The sequence below is a fragment of the Cynoglossus semilaevis genome, chromosome 8 (assembly GCF_000523025.1).
Source record: "Cynoglossus semilaevis isolate Cse_v1.0 chromosome 8, Cse_v1.0, whole genome shotgun sequence".
NCBI classification, from domain to species: Eukaryota; Metazoa; Chordata; class Actinopteri; order Pleuronectiformes; family Cynoglossidae; genus Cynoglossus; species Cynoglossus semilaevis.
In genome coordinates this window covers 18,371,800-18,393,568 of record NC_024314.1, presented here as the reverse complement: position 1 = coordinate 18,393,568, position 21,769 = coordinate 18,371,800, and the positions used below count along the sequence as shown (strand labels likewise).

The following is a 21,769-nucleotide window of genomic DNA, read 5'->3' as shown; positions in this document are numbered from 1 at the left end:
ACAAACTGAGACAGAGACACGTGCTTTTTTTTTTTGGTGAATTCTACTGTAGTTGTGAGAAAAACTCAAAAAGCCAAAATTTACCAAAGGTTTCTTAGTAATTGTTACCTGTTTTTGTTAATTTAAAAATAGTTTTGGCTAACTCAAAACTACTTTTCAGCTAACTTCCAACTGGTTTTGGCTAACTTTACTTTGGTTTTAGCCTCACTCATTTGTCACAGTATTTGGGCTAACTTGACACTTGATTTATGCTAACCTAACCTTTGCACATATGATCCGTAGAGATAGTGATGGTGAAAATGGAGATTGTTGGGGTAAAAGCAGAGGATACAAGAAAATAAGGAGCGATGGGGGCGCTGTGGTGACCTCTGAAGGGAGCAGCCAAAAGAAGAAGAAGAAGAAAAGGCTTGTCGACTAACTTCAAACTGGTTTTGGCTAACTTTACTTTGGTTTTTGGCCGACTCAACAGTAGCTGGACTTTGTGAACATTTCTGTAAACATGGGGGCAAACAACCTTTTTGAAACATCGTAATCAAAACTTAGTCAATGTTTGTGTTTACTTCAAATATTATCCAGGATTTTGTCCCGTGCATAAGATTTTGGCATCCAAACGGGTTGATTGTTTGTTTTTACTTTTATGGCTTTATGGAGTTAAAAAAGTTTTTTGTTCACACACTATTGTCCCCAGTGATATCTGAACCATCCGTCCAACCAAAACCACCGCGTGCTAAGTAGCATGATACAGGCTAGCCAGATAAAGCCGCATGTGTCTCACATGGACAAGCTGCAGCTGAATCAGGTGCTGGTTTTGAATCAGGGAACATGTGTCCGTGTGTATACAAACATTGGTGACACTTAGACCTTTGATCTGGTGATAAAAAAGTGCGGACGGTTACGATAGTTTAGAGTAGACTCTGTTATCAGGCCAAAAATTAGACTCTGATCTAATGGCAGAAATACTACATACTAATAAATATGCTGTGTTGGCAGATTTTAGCTTAACACCGTCACCGGAGGAACAGGACAGCCGCAGACACTCGCACCATTGAGAGCAGCTCCAGAGCCAGGCCACCACGGAGCAGGATGCCCTGCCCTGCTGGAGAACAGGCCCTGCACTATGAGCACATGTCTCGTCAGGCTGTTGACCCTCAGCTCCGTGCATGCGTAAGTGTGCACGTGTGTGCAGAGAAGGTGTGTCTGAATAAAACACCTACACCCGGAGTGTCAACCCTGCAGCAGCTGCAGCTGGAGTTACGGCTCTTATGTAAGCAGACGCTGAAGCATCTGCACGGCAGATACATGTTGGCTTTTCTTTTTCTTCTCCTGTCTCTCCACGACTGCAGCAGCAGAAAAGAGCAGGAGGAAGCCATGTGTGGAGAAGCACGCCACTTTTTTTAATACTTCTTTTTTTGAGGTAGACAAGTTCAAGCGAGTTCTCGAGCCAGGGCGACTCCGATATGCGGAATACAGATGTTTGGAAAGTACGACTGAGAGATCTGGCAAAGGCTAACGTTAAATTCAAGGAATTTTCAATCGCTTTCTGTAGCTGTGTTTCTCCGCACAGTAACGCCAGAAGATTTCACTGCCAGTCAGGCACATCTAACTGTGACTTATGGTTTGCATGAACTAAACTTGGTGCAAATTTTTGTACAAACTCAATGCAAAACCCGACTTTCGCAGGTCCACGAAACGGACATAAATAGCCCTGAGAGTTCACCAGTTAGACCACGAAAACCTCACATTTGGATAAACAAAGTGAGTCAGTGTTGACAGTCTGCATATCCTCACTTTTAGTCAAAAATACATGAATAGCTGGGATTGGTGAAAAGTCCAATTTGGCAAAAAAAAAAAAAAAAAATCATGTTCACCTATTACTGAAAGCCCAGACCAGACCAACTGTATAGTCCCTGGTACTAGTGAAGAACAGATTGGACCAACTGTACTGTCCCTGGTACTAGTGAAGAACAGATTGTGGTTCTCATGTTTGTCTTCCTGTCACTCGGCTGTATATAATACCTGTTATTTGAATAAAGAAAGGGTTAATAGGCCTAAGTGAGTTACTTTACTCTGGTTCCTCAGATCATTTCTGGAACCTGGTTACAATAAAGGCCTGTATAAAGTAGAGATGTGAAACTGCAGGTGACACCCGCAGAGAGAAAAAAAAAAAACACCCAGTTGTTTGCAGTACGGTCGAGAAAACGCCCTGAGACGGTGAGTGAGAGAGGACTGACAGGAACCAACAATGACTCACATTCAGAGTGTGAAGGACCTGGGAAACTAATTTAAAATTCCAATATACAGTACATACATATATACTGTATGTACATATATGTACACACACACACACATATATATGTGTGTATATATATATATTTATATATATACATATATGTAGTTACTTGTCAAAATATGTGTACATACATGTACATATATATGTACAACTATGTACATATATATGTACATACATGTACATATATATGTACATATTTGTACATATATGTACACACACATATATAAATACATATATAGTTAGTTGACAATATATGTGTACTGTACATACATGTGTATATATATTTATATATATATATATATTTATATTTATATATGTATTTATATATGTATATGCTGCTGCTGTGCGATCTACAAACACATGTTGGTCGATGACCCAGTTCGGGGAACGAAGCACGGAGGCCCTGAGCGAAGACTGTGAGTGGTTGACAGCAGGGACCATCCGATCATCCTCATTGGTCAGACCTTATTGCATAGGTGAGCAGTACTTTATGATGCTGCCTCTGCAGGGGACGCAGGCATGGCAGCGGTGAGCGCTCAGACACCTGGAGCTTTGAACAAATGCAGCTTTGTAAGGAACGCTAGCTAACCAACGGGATTTCTCATAAAAGATGACACGCTGCTGCTGCTGCTGCTGCTGCTGCTGCTGCTGCTGCTGCAGTGTTATAGTGCTGAGTGGATCAGAAAGGGTAGCCTCAGGATGTGATTAGAGCAGCCACAGCCACAGCTCCGGCACAAGTCTTTACCTGTCTCTACCTTTTCAACTGAGGTTAAATGCCAAGGTGTGTGCGTGAGCGTGTGTGTGTGTGTGTGTGTGTGTGTGTGTGACTGTCGACTGTCTGACTCTCGGGCCCCGTCGGCCCCTCTGGTATCTGATTACCCTCCTGCAGACCAGCTGGATTTTTCCCCTGTAAACCAAACCACTCCCCCTTCATTTGGGGGAGCCAAACCACCCACACAAAGACACCGACAGACACACACTACACACACTACACACACACACACACACAGCGTGACATTTAAATCTCCTTCACTCAAAAAAAAAGATCGACTACCAATCCCTATGACAAACAGTGTGTTTTTGCACCTACAACTTCTCAGCTTCTCCTCTTTCAAGATGCATAAACAGACTACGGAAGATATTTTAGAAAAGTTTTTTTTTTTTTTTTAAAAAAAGCAATCAAGTCAGTGCCAACGTCTGGACAGAGGTGGAGATTCTACTGAAAAATTTCAGTTCCACTGTTATGATATTGACAAAGCCAAAGACAGATGTTAGATTTCCCCCTGACAGGAAGTAAAAGAGAGACTTGAGTTGAGCCACGGTAAAAGTCAGTTTCACTCAGTCCTATCAATCTCTCATTGTAGATTGCATGACATTATTCCTGACCGTGGGTCAGGGAAAGTCCCGTGTTCTGTCCAGTCTCTCGGTCACTACATGACTTCATGGACACTAACAAGACTGTCTACAAAATAAAACTTTTTTTTTCTAAATATTTCCACCAGAGGTCACCACAGCTGATGAACTGGACTTCAATTATGTTTTTGCACAAGGCTTGACATTTTCTTCCATTTGTCCATTTTGGACCAGCAGTAGGAGGACAGACTGTGACAGGTTTAGACGAACCGCCTCATCATTAGAAAGTGAATCCTAACAAAATGAACCCAAATGACCGTCTCTGTCATCGGCACGGAGTTGATGAAGTGTTTGGAGTTTGGAGAATGCAAATGAGAGAAGAAGAAGAATCTCCAGCTCTTTTACCTCTAATCAAACCCTGTCTGTCTCTTCAACCCACTCTTAGCATCGTCTCATCTGTGTCTCCTACTCACAACACACCAGAGACGTCCCTTTGTGTTTGTCTCCATAATAAAAATCATTAAAGTATGACATATTTGGTGGAAACTGTGAGTCTGTGAGTGTCTGCGGGGGATGGGGAGATGCCGAGACCCCCAACCATAATATGAGTCAGAGTCAGGAAAAACTGCTGCTGCTCATTAGTGATGGAAGCGACGGCTACTTGACTCAGACAAGACAAAATCTTCTGTTTGTTTCTACCAGTGGAAACTGTTGGACAAACGTTTCTTTAATTAGGAATTAAAGGAACAGTTGGAAATCTGAACCTCAGGCTTCATGTTAAAGTTGAGCTTCTCGCTGCTCACAGGGGCCTAAACAACTGAAGCCTGCCCCCAGACACTGGATTTACCAAAATACACCCTTCATAATTGATTCATTTTGTCTCAAGAATATTCATTTTGTCAAAACATGTTTTGGAATTCTTCAAACAAATAGGAGAAAATATTGTTATTTCCAAACAGATGTGGGAATGTTGGGGTAAACACCCTGGATTGTCATCATTAACTCACGGTTGTGTTTGTGATGGCTGGTGTAGCATTTGTACAGTATAGTCCAGAGCTCTTTCTTTAGGATCACACGTGAGTGCAAGTTACTTTTTACTATTTTAATCTAATAAAAAAATATAGTATGGATTTGAGAAAAAAACAACAACCCAACATTCCAGAATGTGTACTGCATCTGTTTTTTGTTTCACTATTTTGCAGCATTTTGTCAGCACCAGTGTGAGAGCGAAGACAGAGCAGTCAGTGTAACCCAGCATCTGGATCCCAAGACTCCAGACCTGAATGGAGAGCCGGGCTCCAGACACTACACACACACACAAACACACACACGCACGCGCTTTGGCATTTAGCAAATCTCTTCTAAGAAAAGGGGAAGAAAAGTTTGGTGGTATATTTGACCAACCGTTCTTTTTCAGATACGTTTTTCCTTCCTGTAAATGCAGTCAATTTTTGCATAACATTTTTAGTGACACAAAAATGAGCTGAGCCTTTACCTAAAACAAACTGTTTTGTGATTGACATCTGGACCTGTGTTTAGGTCTCAAAGTTAAAGATCACTCAGACTGCCATTCACACAACAATCCTGCAGATTGACTTACATTTGGGTAGAGAACTGAATCCAGCTCCCCGGTCTCAGACAGTTCACTCAGGTTCCTGTCCCAGTGCAGGAACGGTTCTCCACTGTCCAGGATCTCCATGCTTCCAACACAAACACGGAGACACGCTGGATGGTTGTCGGTTCTTCTTTTTCTTCCTACTCCTTCTCCAGCTGCTCCAGGAGCAGTACAAGCCGAATATCTAGTGTCGAAGTTTGCCTGTCTGTTTTAACTGCAGCTCAAGTCAAACTGGAAACTGGAAACTCCAGCTCCAAGTCCACAGGCGGAGAAAGTTTCAACTGAAGTCAGAATGAGGGGGAAAGCCTTCCAGATGTTGGTTTTAGAGAAGCTGTGGAGCAGCAGAGTCCGGTTCTGGAACAGAGTTACAGTTGTTTCTGTTGTTGATGGTGACAATAATCATCTCTCTTCCCCTGTTTCCAGCTGACTCCTGTCTCTTTTTTTTCTTCCTCCTCTCCTTTTCTTTTCCTTTTCTTTCCTCCTCCTCACAACCCCAGACTCTCAGGAATTTGTGGGCGGAGTCGCCGAACACCCAGAAACGGCAGATAAAATGTGACAAATTCACACTTAAACGTATACAGAACTGTAGCATTGGTCGTCCAGACGCTTTTTAAATACTACGCATTACCGATAATAATCATTTTAAAGTTTAAATAGAGAAGTTATTCGACTTTTCCAGCTCTTTGGAAGTGTCAACACCAGATGAAAAGTAATGTAGAACTTCCGGGAATGGATTTCAAAATATAGATCTTTTTGAAGTTGACGTCGAAGGCACGCTTCTGCCGTTGCTAGTACTTTAAGGAGTACTATACTAGTGCTACTATGTCGTATTGATAAATAATTCATATTAATCAATGCAAAGATTTAGTTTATACTTTGGCGATTTTTTTATCTTTGCATTTATAGTATCCTGTACAGCAGGTATAGTCAATACATAGTAAAATTAATTACTTACAATGTTTTTCTATAGTTGGACATTGCATAGTTTGGGATTCAATAGTTTAATAAATTATATGTATAAGTACTAATAATTATAAATAATTGTATTTTACATAGCACATTTCCCTTTTAAAACTTTTTAAATTTAATTTCTTAATTAATTTCAAATTTTCTTCACCTCTCTTCAATTTAGTAATAATTTTAACGGGTTTAAAATAAAGTATTAAAAGCACATCAGTCTCTTCTGCCTTTATTTTGAGTTCAAACATCTCATTTCCGGTTTTCTTCCTCTGACGCATTTAAAAATTCACTAAAGATTTCTCAGGTTTCTCTTCACACATTAAAACTCCGCCCAAAACATCCAGACTGACCAATCACGTGTCTGTTTTTCTTGAGCATGCCGGTCACTTCTGTGACTGACAGAAAATTAGCAGATCAGAAAAGAGAAAGAAACCTACTGCGACCAATCGGTTTAAGACAAGAATACCTTGGCTCAGATAGAAACGCCCTCCAAATAACGCAGTAATAACATTCAAGTACTATTTTTGTCTGCACACTTCTCTTTTTTAGGAAGTTACATACGTTCTACGAGTAACAGTTCGTCATATCGAGCAAACCACAATCAAGTTTCCTTTATTGGGGTTTTTTACTTGAGAATGACTGAGAACAGAGAAGTTAATTCGGACCTTTTACAGCTGGGGAAAACCGTAAAATAAGAAACAGAAGCGCAGTTAACTAGCAGAACAAACGAGTCACTGTTAAAGGACAGAAATGGAAAAACTGATGTGGGTTTTAACTGCTGAGAAAAATGACATTAGAGAATATTTATAATTCATAACAAAATAATGCTGACCTTTTTGAAATTTCTAAGTATGTCAGTTTAAATTCCTTCTTCTGTTTTACTTTAGTAATTTAACAATTCTTCCAGGACCAACTACGTCAGTGACTCCCAACCACTGTGCCGTGAGAGATCATTAGGCGTGCCGTGGAAAATTATCTAATTTCATTTAATTGGGCTAAAAACTATTATTTATTTACTGCATATAATTTTCTTTGCTCGCCAAACCATGAAAGGCAGAACTATTAAATACTCTTTGGCTAGGTGTTCTTCTTGTTAAAGAAGATCTTCGTGAGTGTCTTTCTTCAGTTTTCCTGCCAGTATATCAGTGTTGTCTTCAACTAAACAGGTTGAGATTTTAGTCAGTTATGAGTAGTTTAAACTAGAATATTATTATATTTCATAACATACACTTTTTGTGAGACTTTTACTAGTGACTACACTGGCCATAAAAATACAATAAGGCTTGTTTTGACGAGCAAAATCAGAACAAATCTCAGTGGAATATTATGTTCTAATTTGTGAGAAAATAAACGTGGCACATATGTGGAATGAGAAGCCAGGCCTGTCCAATAGCAACTGAGAAAAATAACCAAGAAGAAAAGTAAAAAAATAATATTTCAGATCATAAAGTCGCCCCCGTCCAACACTTTTCAAAGAAGAAAGTAAAGCTGGTGGAACTGGCTAGCCTAGCATTTACCTTTGTATTTTCCTAAGAACTGTTTTTCTCATAAAAAACTCAAGTCTTTGTTACAGTTAGACACAATCAAAATGTAAATGTATATACAGAAGTGGAGCTTTTCTCCCCTGCTTTAAGTGCCAGTTTTTCTTCTACCAGAAGGTGGCACTACTGTCACGGTCAGTGTGTAAAAGACTTGTTTCCCTCGTTGGTTTTTCCCCCTCTTCAGCTTCCCAGTCTTTTTAAGTAAGAACTAACACACACATACAAAACTCCATCCCCTCTTCAGCTTCCCAGAACTAACACACACATACAAAACTCCAGTTCTGGTGGGGAAGTGCTTCAGGATTTCTCTCGCACGTTCTCGGACAGGAAGATGATGTTATCTGTAAGACAGGTAGGAGAAGAAGACAGTTTATTTATAAAGAAGAACAAAATGAAGGTTGTTTATGTTTGGATGAGCATCTAGTTAGACCTGCGATGATGGTGGTGGCCTGACGTCTCACTAGATTCTTGTCCACGTACTCGCCGTAGTCCAGTTTGCCCTCAATATAAATCCTGGACCTGAAGACGAGACAAGAAGCAGACTTAGTAACTTCCAACTCTATGATGCTCTGCATACTTCACCAAAATCACCAATAAGGATTGTATAAATCTATGTCATCTTTGTGTTTCTGTGTTATGTTGTATTATCATGTTTCCCTTAATCCACAAAAAACAAATCCAAATGTTTTGACAGAGGAACAGCATCACTGAGGTTTCCCACCGTGTGGTCGTCTCTGCGCTGCACAGGGTTACCTTACCCTCTCTTGACGTACTGGTACGCCAAGTCTCTCAGACCTGGTTTGAAGACAGACACGCGGTGCCATGACGTCTTCTGACTGACGTCACCTGGATCAGGGGCAAAAAGTCCAATCAGTCACATGACCTGTCTGTTTACCAGTTAATTCGATAGAATTGCATAAAAACAATCCTTCAAATGTAAAGGATTATTAAAATGTTCTGGAGATAGGAACATGGAAAAACCATGAATACATATTTATTAGGTGTACCCCACCCTCACCCAGATATAGCCCGCCCCACCCCATGTCTCCGCAAAGGGTTAAACAGTATATTGGATGAATAGGACGACTGTACTGAATATTTTACCAGCCTCCAAGAGGTGCTCTGAGCATGGCACCGTCCCCACACACTGCTCCCTGGGCGCTTAAAAGCTGCCCACTGCTCCCCTTGGTGATGGGTTAAAAGCAGAGGCTCAGTTTCGTTGTATCCTCGTGGTACAGTGACAATACAGACCATAAAAAAAAATCACTCAATGTTGCTTTGGAAAAAAGCAACATTGTTTGTTTTAATGTTTGTGTTAAAAATCCAGAATGTATTTTGTTTATCATAAATTAATGTTAATATCAGTTTCTAAAAAAATAAATAGACTAGGAACACAGGTGAGTGAATGTGAAAATGTAAACCTGCTAATAAACTGGTGGTTGCTAAATTCAACAATGACCTCTAGTGGCTAAACAAAAACAAGATCAACACATCATCTGCCTGATATTGTTAACTGGTTAACACGTTTTATTTTGTTACCAACCCACTTTTCTTCATATAATTAATCATAGCTCAGCTCCTCCGAATGAACTATTTTCCTCTTACCGCTCACACACTATGACTTGGAGAGTACGGGGACTTCTCACCTGCCTGGTTTGTTTCTCCTTCTGTTGAGCGCCACATCTCATTTGTGGCTAAAGAGAAGATGGTCACAGGGTTTTTACTGTCCACTTGTCTCATCACTGGATCCTGACCAACTCGGCCCAGCAGCTGGACTCTGTTCACCGCTAGATATAACACAAGTGTCACCCATTAAACCCCAAATGACCAAAACTATATCATAATGTTTTAATGTAGAAAACAAACTGACAAACAGACACATTTATGTTCAACTTTTTATGCTTTACCCTAAAAAGGTTGTGATACCAAGAGGGCTTTTACAAGTAAATACAATTTGTAAAAGATATGAACACACAGTCTTTACTCACATTTCTCCAGGATTAAATTGACATCTGTGCTGTTGTGTCTCAGCGTCTGTCTGAAGACCTGAAACAGACATCACAAACTGAAAAACTATCCTAGATTCAGGTCAGAAAATGTGTATCCCTCATCATTGATGTGCTTTAGTCGATAAATTTAAAGTGTAAATTGCAATGTGATGACTTTCTTCTCACCTGTGCAGCTACCTTTCTCAACATTGTGTCTCTGTTTTATAAAAGGCAGCTGTAGAATGATCTGGAACAATATGAAACAGAAATGTCACTAAATTCAAATTCATAGAAAATGTTCTTCTAAATTCTTTTAAAACTATTCTAAAAAAAATCACATATATTCTCCATTACCAAAATAAAAATACATTATTGACTCTATTGTTAAAACGATGAGGAAGAATTAATTAATTAAAAAACCCAAAAAAAGCATTTTTATATAAAAGCATTAATATAAGGATTAATATCAGCATTTTGAGGGGTGCTAAATATTTGCTAAAATTATATTTGTCAATAAAGATAGAGATTTTAATCTCGTTATTGCACTGAAACTCGAAACTTTCTCATACGAAATAATTTCCTGCTAACATGTAATTACCGCGAAAAAAACGAAAATAAAACTTACGTATTTCTTAACAGAGTTTGGTGCGGCGAAAATAAAACGTATTTCTTAACAGAGTTTGGTGCGGGTTAAAAAAACCAATTCTTGTTCAAAACAAAGTGTCTTCGAGGGGAGAAAATCCCGGAATTCTTGTTCAAACAATTTGTAAGTGTCTTCGAGGGGAGAAAATCCCGGTGTAAATGTGTAATTCACACCGTTTATGGTTATCTCACAGCAACAGCAACGAGGCTTACTGACTCCCGCCCACAGAAGAAGACACAAAAACTCAGTTTCCAGGTTTTCTTTCACGTTTGTGTCACATTAAAAAGATAAACGCGAAATAAATGTGTGCTGACCTTTTTGTTGATATAAACATCACACACAGGACTACCAAAAACTTACCAGGTAAAAGTCTTCGGCAAAGACTCCTGTAACCTCAAGTTGCTTCCTGTCCCACTGTGAAACACGTCCGACGGCGTACATCCGGAACGACGTTCAGGTCCAACGATTAAAAAAAACATCCATCTTGTTTTTATACATTGTCGTTTATGTTTCATGTTGTTGTCTTATTTTTTATGTCTTTATTTTTTTGTAAAAAGTCGTATGGTTTACACCCCTGTGCGTACTTTGATTTTTAAATCAAAACGTCTCTTTAAAAATGATAACATTTAAAACAAAAAATAAGAATAAATAACTAAAATAAATACAATTTCAATTATATTTTTGATTAATGTAAAAATGATTCTTTACCAGACTTAAAAACGTATCCTGACATGTGGCGGTGTATATAAATGTGTCCATCAGATGGCGCAGTTGCTTTTTGGCTCTCTCTTCAGAGCTGGGTGGAGTTGCGGGCTATGGGCTGGTTTATGGGATGGATGTGAACTTTTTCTCGAGTGAAACTGTTCCCTGACTCCGTCTCAAACTTCACACAAACTTTTTTACACACACCTAAACACACTGACACACAGACACACACACACACTCTTGGAGTGTGTAAAACGCAGGAGCTTCGTAATCTGCTTTCTGCTCATATCACCACTGTGATGAAGAAGAAGATGAAGATAATGATCTTCATGGTGACAGCTTTGGGTGAGTGGAAAACCTTTTAGCTTTGCCTTTCTGTTTATTTGAACTTGTTTAGAACGTGTAAAGGGAACCAGATAAACTGTCAAACTCAGGAGTAATGGACTTTAACTCTCCAAACATTTCTTCATAGTAGTAATCTGTTAGCAGAATACAACTACAGCTTCCAGAGGTTGTATTAATCAAAACATTTAATGATTGGAGGGCTGTGTTTAAAAGCTGTGATGAGTTAAAAACTAAAAAGACTAAACTTTGAATGGAGTTTGGTAGAATGCAAGTAAAGGAGCTTTACAAACAGTTGGAAAAACCCTGCTTTGGTATTTTTAAATGTCAAACATGTGCTGCACACACTTTTTTAAATGTCAAACGTGCTGCACACACTCAGAGTGAATCCATGTGATTTTTATTTTAAAACTCCAACCACACTCAAGCTGTGCTTCTGTTAATTTCACTATTATTTAAAGTCATCCTTAATGTGTGTTTCTCCTCTTCCTGTCTTCAGTGTTGTGGAACCCTGCGAGTTCCCTGCAGTTCCCAGAGTTCCCAGATGTTTGCACAGAGGGCAGCTGTTACCCGGCCACAGGTGACCTGCTAATCGGCCGAGCTCACAAACTGAGCGCCACCTCCACCTGTGGACTGGACCAACCGGAGAGGTTCTGCATCGTAGGACACCTGGAAGTAAGAACAACTTATAAAAACCCTGGCATCAGACAGACTCAAGTCCTCAGACTTAGCTGCTACACTATTTATATTTATATGAAACATAATATGAACACAGGTCGGGTTTACTACTGGGTCACATCCCATTCCAAAATGGAATATTTAGCATCACAGCTAATTAAAATTAAAAAACACATGTAAAAAAAAGCCTCAAAACACTAATAATAAAAATGTAATTATATGTAAAATCACATTATTATGTAATTTTACACATATATACACATGTTTATGTATACACATATTATGTAAAAAATAATGACATGTAATATCAGAAAATATAAAAAAAACTTTCCAAACGTGGGCAAAGTTGACAGAAGTACTTTTGTAGTAACTTAGAATAAATACAATATATGAGAATACAGAGAGCCGTGAATGCAGTCTGTCAGTCAAAGTGTCCGCTGCATTGGACATATTTACTAAATGGACAGGAAAGACTTTTATTTTAGTCAAGACGTTTGTTCCTACTTCTTTGTTGCCATTAATAAGTGAATCCTTTGAAGATCAAACCCCTCAATTTGGCCCAAAATCCATTTCAGCTTCATCTGTGGAGCTCACACTAGAACATTATCTGCTCACACCCCCTGCTGTCGTGGGAGTTCAGACATTCTCCTCCACAATAAATTCACTGTGCGGCCTCACAATCCCTGCACTGTCGAGGATGTGGAGCAGGCGGGGGAGGGACTTTATGGAATATTCTTCTGTCTTTTGGATGAGACGTCCCGTTGGGTGAGGTCATGTCAGTCAGACTGGTCCTTCTTACAACAGTGGAGGAGAATGGGCTGCAGATAAAGTGTAGAGGAAGTGACTGTCCACGGTCTGTCTTCACTTCACGTTTTGTTTTGCCGTTTACGTGAATCTACTTCTCCAGACTGGGCTCATGTTTCCACACAGATGATGTTTGGCTGGCGCTCGCTGAAATTGAGAAACTTGTTTATTCACACAGTGACATAATGTGAACCAGAGCTGAGCCTGAGCTCAGGCCAAAACCTTGTGGTTCAGCCACTGCATCGTTAAACAGAGAGAGCTGCAGCGTGACATAAATAAACAGTAAATCATTTGAATGAATTCACTTTGCACACAATCACAGAACACACTGAGCTGTGTGAGTTAGTGTGTACTGTCCCTTTAACACCTCCTCACTCCTGTCCTTCAGGAGAACACCAAATGTTTCACGTGCGACTCCAGGGAGGACACAAACCCTCTCAGTCACACCATCAAGGACGTGGTCACGACCTTCGCACACAACCGTCTGAAAACCTGGTGGCAGTCGGAGAACGGTGAGAGACCTACAACCACACAACCACACCGAGCAGTGACGTAACAACACCACGTGACACTGACCTAACAGTGACACAACAACCATCAACCCCTCTCTACATCAACCAACACAGCCATTTCTTTGAAATTCCACTGAATTACATTTAAAAACACTTTAAACAAAATATAAACATTTGAAAAGCCAATTGCCGTGCTGCGCTCCCCACTTTGAGAACCACTCCCCCGTGGTGACTAAGTTCCTGGACTCTAACGCGTAGCCGTAAAGACGTGTGTTTTTCTCACCGATTCACCTCTGGTGGGAACTGGAGTCAGAATAATGACTAGACTGGAGATCAGAGGGAACCTGAGTGCAGCCAATCACGGCGGGGCCAGGGGGCGGGGCCTGCAGGTGTGCTGAGGAGAACAGGTGTGCACATATTGAACAGATGTGTGTTCAGTGGGACAGAGGAAGTGTGTGAGGAGACAGGGAGGAGATGAGAGCTTCAGTGTGGGAATGGAAAATAATCCCAGTCTGACAAACAGGAAGGGGAACGGACAGGAAGTTAAAGAAGAAGAAAAAAAACAACAGGATGGAAATAGTTCCACAGACTGTGAATTCAGGTTGAAGCTTTTCAGGAGGACAATGAAACGAGACAATAAGACAAGAACTTCTTAAATATACAGCTGTACCTCTTTATTAGGGACACCTGTAACCACTTTACTACGTTACTACTAGTACTAGAACATTAGGTACTAGAACATTAGGTACTAGAACATTAGGTACTGAACAGCATTTGCCAACAACCCTGGTGTAAGTTGTTGTTAATCCTAGTTTAGTAGATGATACATTTGATTTTAATAGAGGGAATTAGGAAGATTTAAACATAATCCAGTTCCAATAATCCATTAAATCTATTGTAAAAAAAAACCTGGATCGATGACAGAAATTCATCTCCAGCCGCAGCAGCAGAACAAACCACGGCTGTGTTTTCTCCCACGTTCTCTGTCAGAGTTTCTCTGATGGTCAGAAGCTGCAGATGTTTTTCCTGACAACAGGAAGCTGCTGACGTTCACTGAGGATTTCCTGGACCCTCGGCTGCGGCCGCTGCAGTCGGAGTCCAGAGCAGTGAAACATCTGACGTTCGGTTACGGCTTAACTTGGTTTAGCTGCGGTGAAAGTGAAGCCAAATCAGCTGACTGTGTTAGACCGACGGAGAGAATTAGATTAGACTGCGTCAGTCCTTCACTGAGAGAGGTCAGTGTTTACAGCAGGTGACCACGGTCACAATATGGAGGAAAACCAGAGAGATAAGTCCTGTGATGAGAAGTCCTGTGATGGTCCCACAGTGTCACAGCAGGAGCAGTGTTTCCCAAACTTTACTTCTGGGGACCCATATTTTAAAAGTCACAAATCTTCGCGACCCAAGTCAATGGACTCCTGGGAAACATGATGCAAGACGACCCAAAAAAACCCCCTCTTGAGACCCACCTGAGGGTCGCGACCCAGTCTTTGGGAAACAATATTCTAGGGACACACATATACATATATATATATATATACACATATATATACAGCACATACAATGTTGTAAAGGGCTAAAACATAGTATCAGAAAAAGAATGAAAAAAGCACTGGTTCCTGTAGAACCTGATTTGGCCTCAGCATCACATATACATATATAAATAATGTTGTAAAGGGCTAAAACATAGTATCAGAAAAAGAATGAAAAAAGCACTGGTTCCTGTAGAACCTGATTTGGCCTCAGCATTGACACAGAACAGGTACGGAGGGTAAGGAGCGCCACCTCTGCTGTCTGCCGTTCATCAGTCTAATTCTTCATTTACATGTGATGCCTTGAAGGCTACAGTGTGTTGAATAAACGGACTTCCTGTTTGTCTCCTCCGCCTGTAGGTGTGGAGAACGTCACCATCCAGCTGGACCTGGAGGCAGAGTTTCACTTCACACATGTCATCATGACCTTCAAGGTGCTTGTTCCTCCTCACACACACACACACACACACACAAACACACAAACACATATTACCACACAGATAAAGGGGAGATAATCATGGCTTACAGCAGCGGTGGAGACGGAATGTGGGAAAATGTTCTTGTCTCTGGAGAACGGTGGGAAACCAGAGGAGGAAGAGGAGGAGGAGGAGAAGAAGGAGCCTCTGATTGTTGTCACATGGTTGGATGTAATGGTGAACAGCTGGATTCATGAGTGTGGCTGACATCATTAGAACTCACACACACACACACACACACACACACAGTGAACATCCTGTGTCTCACTGTTCTCAGTCCAATGGCAGACCTCAACTAACACTGTTGAACAGCGGGTTGTAAACGTGTCAACGTCAAAGAGGAATATTTTGTTGTTGTTGAATAAGAAAAAAAAAACAACTAAACTAGCAATAAAAATGTTGTTATCGTCCCAAAGAATGATTGTAAAAAAGCCAACTTTAATATAAATGATCTTTTTTTTTATTTTTTATTTTTTGCTAAAGGAACTTGAATGGGGCCTTGAAGGTTTTTAAAAGGTGCTGGTACTTAACCTGGAAAAGTAGCATCCTGTTGTGACTGAAAATCTGAAGGGGTTTTGTCCAAATCGTCTTAGAATTGTTGCTATTTTAGGAAAGTCAAATCATAACAAAAGAAAAATGTCCGGAAAATCCAGGCAGGACAGGAAGTCCGGAAGTTGAGTTTTCCTGACATCAAAAAAAAAGTAATCCAACAATATTTCCAAATATTGTTGGATGAAGTGATGTCAAATAATACTCTCCTTCTCCTCTGTACCAAAGTCCTCATGGATCTTAATAACAGACAGCTGATCCACCTCCTCTGTTTTTAAGGCGGCCTAATCATTGTTTGTCCTCGCAGACCTTTCGTCCAGCCGCCATGGTCATCGAACGCTCCATGGACTACGGTAAGACCTGGCAGGTGTATCGTTACTTCGCCTACGACTGTAAATCCTCGTTCCCCGGCGTGTCCCAGGGGCCCGTGGTCAAAGTGGACGACATCATCTGCGACACGCGTTACTCAGACATCGAACCGTCCACAGAAGGAGAGGTGAGGAGATCACAGGCGTTAGTTTAAACTTTGATGTGGGACAGACTCTGATTTCACTTTGTTTTACTTCCTTCAGGTGATCTTACGTGTCCTGGATCCCGTCTTCAAGATCGAGGACCCCTACAGCGTGAGGATTCAGAGTAAGACGACAGAGTTACTGAAATGTAGACGTTTACCAGGGATTTGAAGACGTTTTTCTAGAAGAAAAAAAAAGTAACAGCAGAGGTTGGACTGAAGAAGAAGAAGAGTGTGAAGACATTTTTAGAGAGTCACCTGTAGCCAACTCTCCAGTGCACACACACACACACACACACACACACACACTCACACACTCACACACATACAGATGTTTTGTGTCAAATATGTGGTGAAAGCCTCGTGTGTTTGGAAATATTCTGACTCACTTTGTTGAAAGAGGTTTTCAAATATTGTGTGTGTGTGTGTGTGTGTGCGTGTGTGTGTGTGTGTGCAGACATGCTGAAGATCACTAACCTGCGTGTGAACTTCATGAAGATCCACACCCTGGGTGACAACATGCTGGACTCCCGTGACGAGGTGAAGGACAAATACTACTACGCCCTCTACGACATGGTCGTGCGTGGGAACTGTTTCTGCTACGGACACGCCTCCGAGTGTGCCCCGATCTACGGAGCGCCTACTGGAGCTGAGGGCATGGTACGAGGACACGTCACGGCAGAAATCACACAGTTAGCATAGCTGCTAACTTCAGATTTGAACAATAACAAGTAAAAAAGGGAGAAAATTGTCTAGCAGGAGCAAAGATACAATGACACATTTTTGGTGAACAAAAAAATGTATCAAACTGTATCTGAAAGGAAGCCAAAAAGTTCGACATAGGCTAACTTGAACAAACCCTAAAGTTAGCCAGAAATGTAGACAGTTAGCTAAAATTACCAATACATATGAGAGGTAACAAGTTAGCATTGAGATAGCTTAAAACTAGTCAGAATTCTTAGTAAGGTTAAAGTATATTAAAACTAAAATTGAACGCTAGCTAAAAAGCTAATAGTTTCTAAAACAAATTTGTAACATAGAGAGGTTAAGAAAACTGTAGCTAACTGGATACATTCTTTGCTGTTGTATCGAACTGAAACATCTCAGCAACACTGTGTGGAGGTAGATTCTGTACCTGAACTTATTTTTGCTAACAGGTCCACGGCCGCTGCGTGTGTAACCACAACACTGAGGGACTGAACTGTGAACGCTGTCAGGACTTCTACCACGATCAGCCCTGGAAGCCAGCAGAAGGACGGAACACCAACGCCTGCAAGAGTGAGGGAGCAAATAAAACCAGAAACACCAAAACAGGGCAAATTAGTTAGTTAGTTAATAAGCTAACTGTTTGTTCAAAATATACAATTGTTAAGCAGAATGGCTAAAGTTAGCCATGTATACATATCAAGAAGTTACTAAAGTAGCTAAAACAATAGCCTACAGAAAACAGACTTAAACCAACAGAATAACAAGGGTAAACATTTGAACCGATAATAATTAGAGAAATAAGTGACGTTGAATTTCTGCTCTTTCCAGAAAAAAAAAGCTTAAAAAATGCTTAGCAGCCAGGTTATAAACATTCAATTAGCTCAGAAATGGCTAAAATGTAGCTTAAAACATAAAGCTAACTTAAAGTAGCCTCAGAAAAGATTCTATGAATATAACAAACATGAGCTGAAATAAAGAAGAAAAGGTAGATAGATAGCTTTTAGATGGCGTTAAAGGCTAAAATTAGAATTATTTAAATGATTAAAAACACAAAAAACATAGTCAGATTAGTTCAAATAAGGCAAGAATGGCAAAAAATAATTACCTCACAAAAAAAATGCCAATTTGAGAAGGACATATGAGTGTTTCTTTGTGGTGACCACAGCCCTGACCACGTGTGTGTGTGTGTGTGTGTGTGTGTGTTTGGTGTTTCTTCCTCAGAGTGCGACTGTAACCATCACTCCTACTCCTGTCACTTTGACATGGCCGTGTACATGACCACAGGAAACAGCAGCGGTGGAGTCTGTGACGACTGTCAGCACAACACCGTCGGTCGACGGTGCGAACAGTGCGCTCCCTTCTTTTACCAGCACCCGGAGAGGTCCCTGAGGGACCCCCACATCTGTGAACGTAAGTCTGACCTCTGTCTCACCCTCTGTCCTCAACCCCCCCCGCCCACCCCCCCATGGTTCACTCCTGACTCCAGAAGGTTCATGTCCATGTCCTGAGGGACGTGAGTGTGTGACACGTCTGGAGCTGCTGAGCTCCAGCCTTTGAAGTGAAACGGCACAGAAGCTGCCGTGGCCATAAACGGACTTAAATACCGGGTTTTGGAAATGGACGTCTGTTTCACTGTCCAACTACTCCCATACTCTGAGACAAAGGACAGAGGAATGNNNNTGCTGAGACGGAGGTCCAACCAGGGGACGGTGGTGGTCCGTGTGGACATGTGGCCTAAGAATGATTCTTCCTGGTTCCACTATTTGAGTTGTCGTTTGTTTTTGTTGTCTTCTACTTGCTGTTCCTTTATCAGCACCCATGAGCTTTACTGTACAACACTGCCCCCACCAGTTCAAACAAAAATGCAACGTCAAACATGCCATTAGCGTCATTAGCTCCCGATCCAGTTGGGTGTGGGGCGCCAGTGGCCCTCATAAAAGAAGAAGACCTTAAAGCAGGGGTGTCAAACATAAGGCCCGCGGGCCAAAACCGGCCCGCTTGGGTGTTCAGACTGGCCACCTTGTTAAGTTTTGAAAATTAAAAAAATTAAAAAAACACTTTATGTTCAGGGTATATTTTGTAAACTTATATTTCATTAATAAAAATAATCTATATATACTTGTTCTTCTTTGCATGTAAACAAAGGGTGAAAACCATGGACTTATTGTGACATATAGTCACCTATGGCTGTACTGGTCATGATCCCACTATACGTCCATGTTACACTGTCTTTGTGTCTTTGTGTCGACGATTCTCTCATGTTTTTTTCTTCCATCTCCTCAGCCTGTAGCTGTGACCCAGACGGGTCATTACAAGGTGGAATGTGTGACTCCAGAACTGACCTTTCTGCCGGGCTGATCTCAGGCCAGTGCCGCTGTAAGGCCTACGTGGAGGGCGAGCGCTGCGACCACTGCAGGCCAGGTCACTACGGCCTGGGTCAGAGTCCACAGGGCTGCCTACGTAAGTGGCTGTGAATCAGAGTCATCATTATAGTATTATAGTTCCTGATTTGTGAAGGTACTTCACTGCATGTACCAAGTAAAAAAAACAACAAAACAATGTGTGTGTGTGTGTGTGTGTGTGTGTGTTGTCAGCGTGTACCTGTAACCCACTGGGAACTGTGCCTGGAGGAAACTCCTGTGATTCACACTCAGGAAAGTGTTTCTGCAAACGTCTGGTGGAAGGACACAACTGTGATCAGTGTCTGGTACGATTTCAAAACCTGTGTGTGTGTGTGTGTGTGTGTGTGTGTGAGTGAGTGAAAGTTGAGAATTGTTTTTCATCTGTTGTTATTTCGTCTCACAGCCGCAGCACTGGGGTCTGTCCAATGACATGGACGGCTGCAGACCATGTGACTGTGACCAGGGGGGGGCTGTGGACAATAAGTGAGTACAGTAAATAAAAAAACAAAATCTTTGGCATTTTCAAAAATCTTCTGTACATAAGTACCTCTGTCACGCTACGCACGCTACGCTAACACAGTGGTAACATCGTACTCTGGGACATTAAAACATCAGAAGAGTCTGACTTAAACTTTATGAAGGGGAAAAAAGTTTCCGAAAAACAACATAAATATAAGATAGTGAATGTAGCACAATCCAGCGTATGGCGTACAGCCAGCGTCTTTGCCGCATATCGCTGCGTGACGTTGTCTGTTCCGCTCGACAACTAGCGTTAACTAGTTGGCGTACTTTAACGGGTCAAAATGATGGAACAAAACTTTCTTTACATACAATACATTTTCGCCAGCCAGACACTAGACAACTAGCGTTAACTAGTTGGCGTACTTTAACGGGTCAAAATGATGGAACAAAACTTTCTTTACATACAATACATTTTCGCCAGCCTACGTCAGGTTGTAGAAAGATATGTTACTGGTTTGAGCATTTGGTCTTTGTAGAAAGATATGTTACTGGTTTGAGGAACTCCGGGGTGGCAGAGAAGTATGTGATGGTGGTGCAGGTTCTCTGACACTGGTTGTCTGATTGTAGTTTATTTCTGACTGTTTTTCCACTGTGGAACTTGTGGTTTTCTTAACGTAGCTTGTAGAACGGTTGGAGTCAAAGTTGGGTTCAGGGTAGGGCTGGGGGATTGAGTCCCAGGGATCAGGTGTGGACTGCGGGACAGTCCTCATGGTCGGGTTGACAGATGACTCTGCCTCATGTCCCCACAGCTGTGACTCCCACTCAGGACAGTGTGTGTGCAGACCACACATGTTTGGACGGCGCTGTGATCAGGTGGAATCGGGATTCTACGTCATCGCCCTGGACCACTACACCTACGAGGCTGAGGACGCCAAGCACGGACCTGTGAGAGCCTGACCACAACGGAGCGTCAGCGGGTTCTTTTTTCTAAGTTGTGAACTGAGATGGTGTGTGTTTTTGTGTGTGTGTCAGGGTGTGACTGTGGTACAAAGACCTTATCCTCAGGACCGTAGTCCAACCTGGACAGGTATGGGCTTCGTTAACGTCCCTGAAGGAGCGCATTTGGAGTTCACTGTCGACAACGTCCCGGAATCCATGGACTACGACATCCTGATCAGATATGAACCTCAGGTGATTCACACTCAGACCTGCAGTGTCTCCAGACGTTAGATCTTCAGACATGTCAAACATGTGTGTGTGTGTGTGTGTGTGTGTGTTTGTAGCTGCCAGAGCAGTGGGAGGAGGTCCAAATCAGGGTCCTGGGACCACTCCACAGTCCTCCACAGTCCCCCAGTTACTGCCTCAGCTCCTTCCAGGACGGGGGCGAACAGTCCATCTCTCTTCCACCTGGATCCAGGTGAGACGACCGTCTCTTCTAAGAGTCTGAATCTCTGACTTCCTCCAACCGTGACAACCTGGTGTGTTTGTGTTTGTGTTTGTGTTTGTGTGTCGTGTCGTGTCGTTTGCTGTGGTACAGACACGTTCTGCTGGTGAGTCCGGTGTGTTTCGAGAAGGGCCAGAACTACACCATCCGCCTGAGTCTGCCCCTGTACTCCTCAGTCAGTGACATGCAGAGTCCGTACACACTCATCGACTCTGTACGTACGCACACACACACACACACACACACACACACAC

The 21,769-nt window shown here is 41.7% G+C and overlaps 3 protein-coding genes across 7 annotated transcripts in view; 1 reads left to right on the top strand and 2 right to left on the bottom strand.

Moving 5' to 3' along the window:
- Window positions 1-5,975, bottom strand: part of creb3l2 (cAMP responsive element binding protein 3-like 2) — a 26,132-nt gene extending 20,157 nt beyond the window's left edge. For both annotated transcript variants that reach the window (XM_008315441.3, XM_008315442.3), the window contains exon 1: window positions 5,244-5,975. In XM_008315441.3, the coding sequence (XP_008313663.1) occupies window positions 5,244-5,342 (99 nt within the window). In that variant the 5' untranslated portion in view covers window positions 5,343-5,975. The remainder of the gene's footprint in view (window positions 1-5,243) is intronic.
- A 459-nt stretch (window positions 5,976-6,434) lies between these two features.
- Window positions 6,435-10,848, bottom strand: ssbp1 (single-stranded DNA binding protein 1). Of its 4 annotated transcripts, none has more exons than XR_003050209.1 (8): window positions 10,751-10,848; window positions 9,934-9,994; window positions 9,748-9,805; window positions 9,406-9,546; window positions 8,518-8,605; window positions 8,190-8,278; window positions 7,996-8,100; window positions 6,435-7,935 (listed from the first exon to the last, which is right to left on the bottom strand). XR_003050209.1 is itself a non-coding variant. In XM_025057233.1 (8 exons), exons 2-7 carry the CDS (start codon window positions 9,955-9,957, stop codon window positions 8,057-8,059), a joined length of 444 nt encoding a protein of 147 aa, XP_024913001.1. In that variant the 5' UTR covers window positions 9,958-9,994; window positions 10,751-10,848; the 3' UTR covers window positions 6,435-7,986; window positions 8,033-8,056. The 4 variants fall into 4 exon arrangements, 1 of the variants encoding a protein (XP_024913001.1); XM_025057233.1 differs by having other exon boundaries at window positions 6,435-7,986; window positions 8,033-8,100; XR_003050208.1 differs by having other exon boundaries at window positions 6,815-7,931; window positions 7,992-8,100.
- A 116-nt stretch (window positions 10,849-10,964) lies between these two features.
- lamb1b (laminin, beta 1b) overlaps window positions 10,965-21,769 on the top strand; it is a 25,327-nt gene continuing 14,522 nt past the window's right edge. Inside the window, exons 1-16 of the mRNA XM_008315445.3 lie at window positions 10,965-11,440; window positions 11,937-12,112; window positions 13,308-13,431; window positions 15,324-15,397; window positions 16,296-16,484; window positions 16,561-16,624; window positions 16,957-17,159; window positions 17,657-17,777; window positions 18,429-18,617; window positions 19,491-19,667; window positions 19,802-19,914; window positions 20,013-20,092; window positions 20,881-21,016; window positions 21,104-21,262; window positions 21,355-21,488; window positions 21,609-21,729. Of these exons, the coding sequence (XP_008313667.1) occupies window positions 11,395-11,440; window positions 11,937-12,112; window positions 13,308-13,431; window positions 15,324-15,397; window positions 16,296-16,484; window positions 16,561-16,624; window positions 16,957-17,159; window positions 17,657-17,777; window positions 18,429-18,617; window positions 19,491-19,667; window positions 19,802-19,914; window positions 20,013-20,092; window positions 20,881-21,016; window positions 21,104-21,262; window positions 21,355-21,488; window positions 21,609-21,729 (2,106 nt within the window). The 5' untranslated portion in view covers window positions 10,965-11,394. The remainder of the gene's footprint in view (window positions 11,441-11,936; window positions 12,113-13,307; window positions 13,432-15,323; window positions 15,398-16,295; window positions 16,485-16,560; window positions 16,625-16,956; window positions 17,160-17,656; window positions 17,778-18,428; window positions 18,618-19,490; window positions 19,668-19,801; window positions 19,915-20,012; window positions 20,093-20,880; window positions 21,017-21,103; window positions 21,263-21,354; window positions 21,489-21,608; window positions 21,730-21,769) is intronic.

What these genes read in the sequence shown, in the direction of transcription:
- ssbp1 (XM_025057233.1), bottom strand. Translation starts at nt 9,957, where the DNA reads ATGTTGAGAAAGGTAGCTGCACAG. An exon ending in TGAGAAAGGTAGCTGCACAG is followed by an intron (nt 9,806 to 9,933) that starts GTGAGAAGAAAG and finishes TGTCTGTTTCAG; the next exon opens with GTCTTCAGACAGACGCTGAG. An exon ending in TACCAGTACGTCAAGAGAGG is followed by an intron (nt 8,279 to 8,517) that starts GTAAGGTAACCC and finishes TCTCGTCTTCAG; the next exon opens with GTCCAGGATTTATATTGAGG.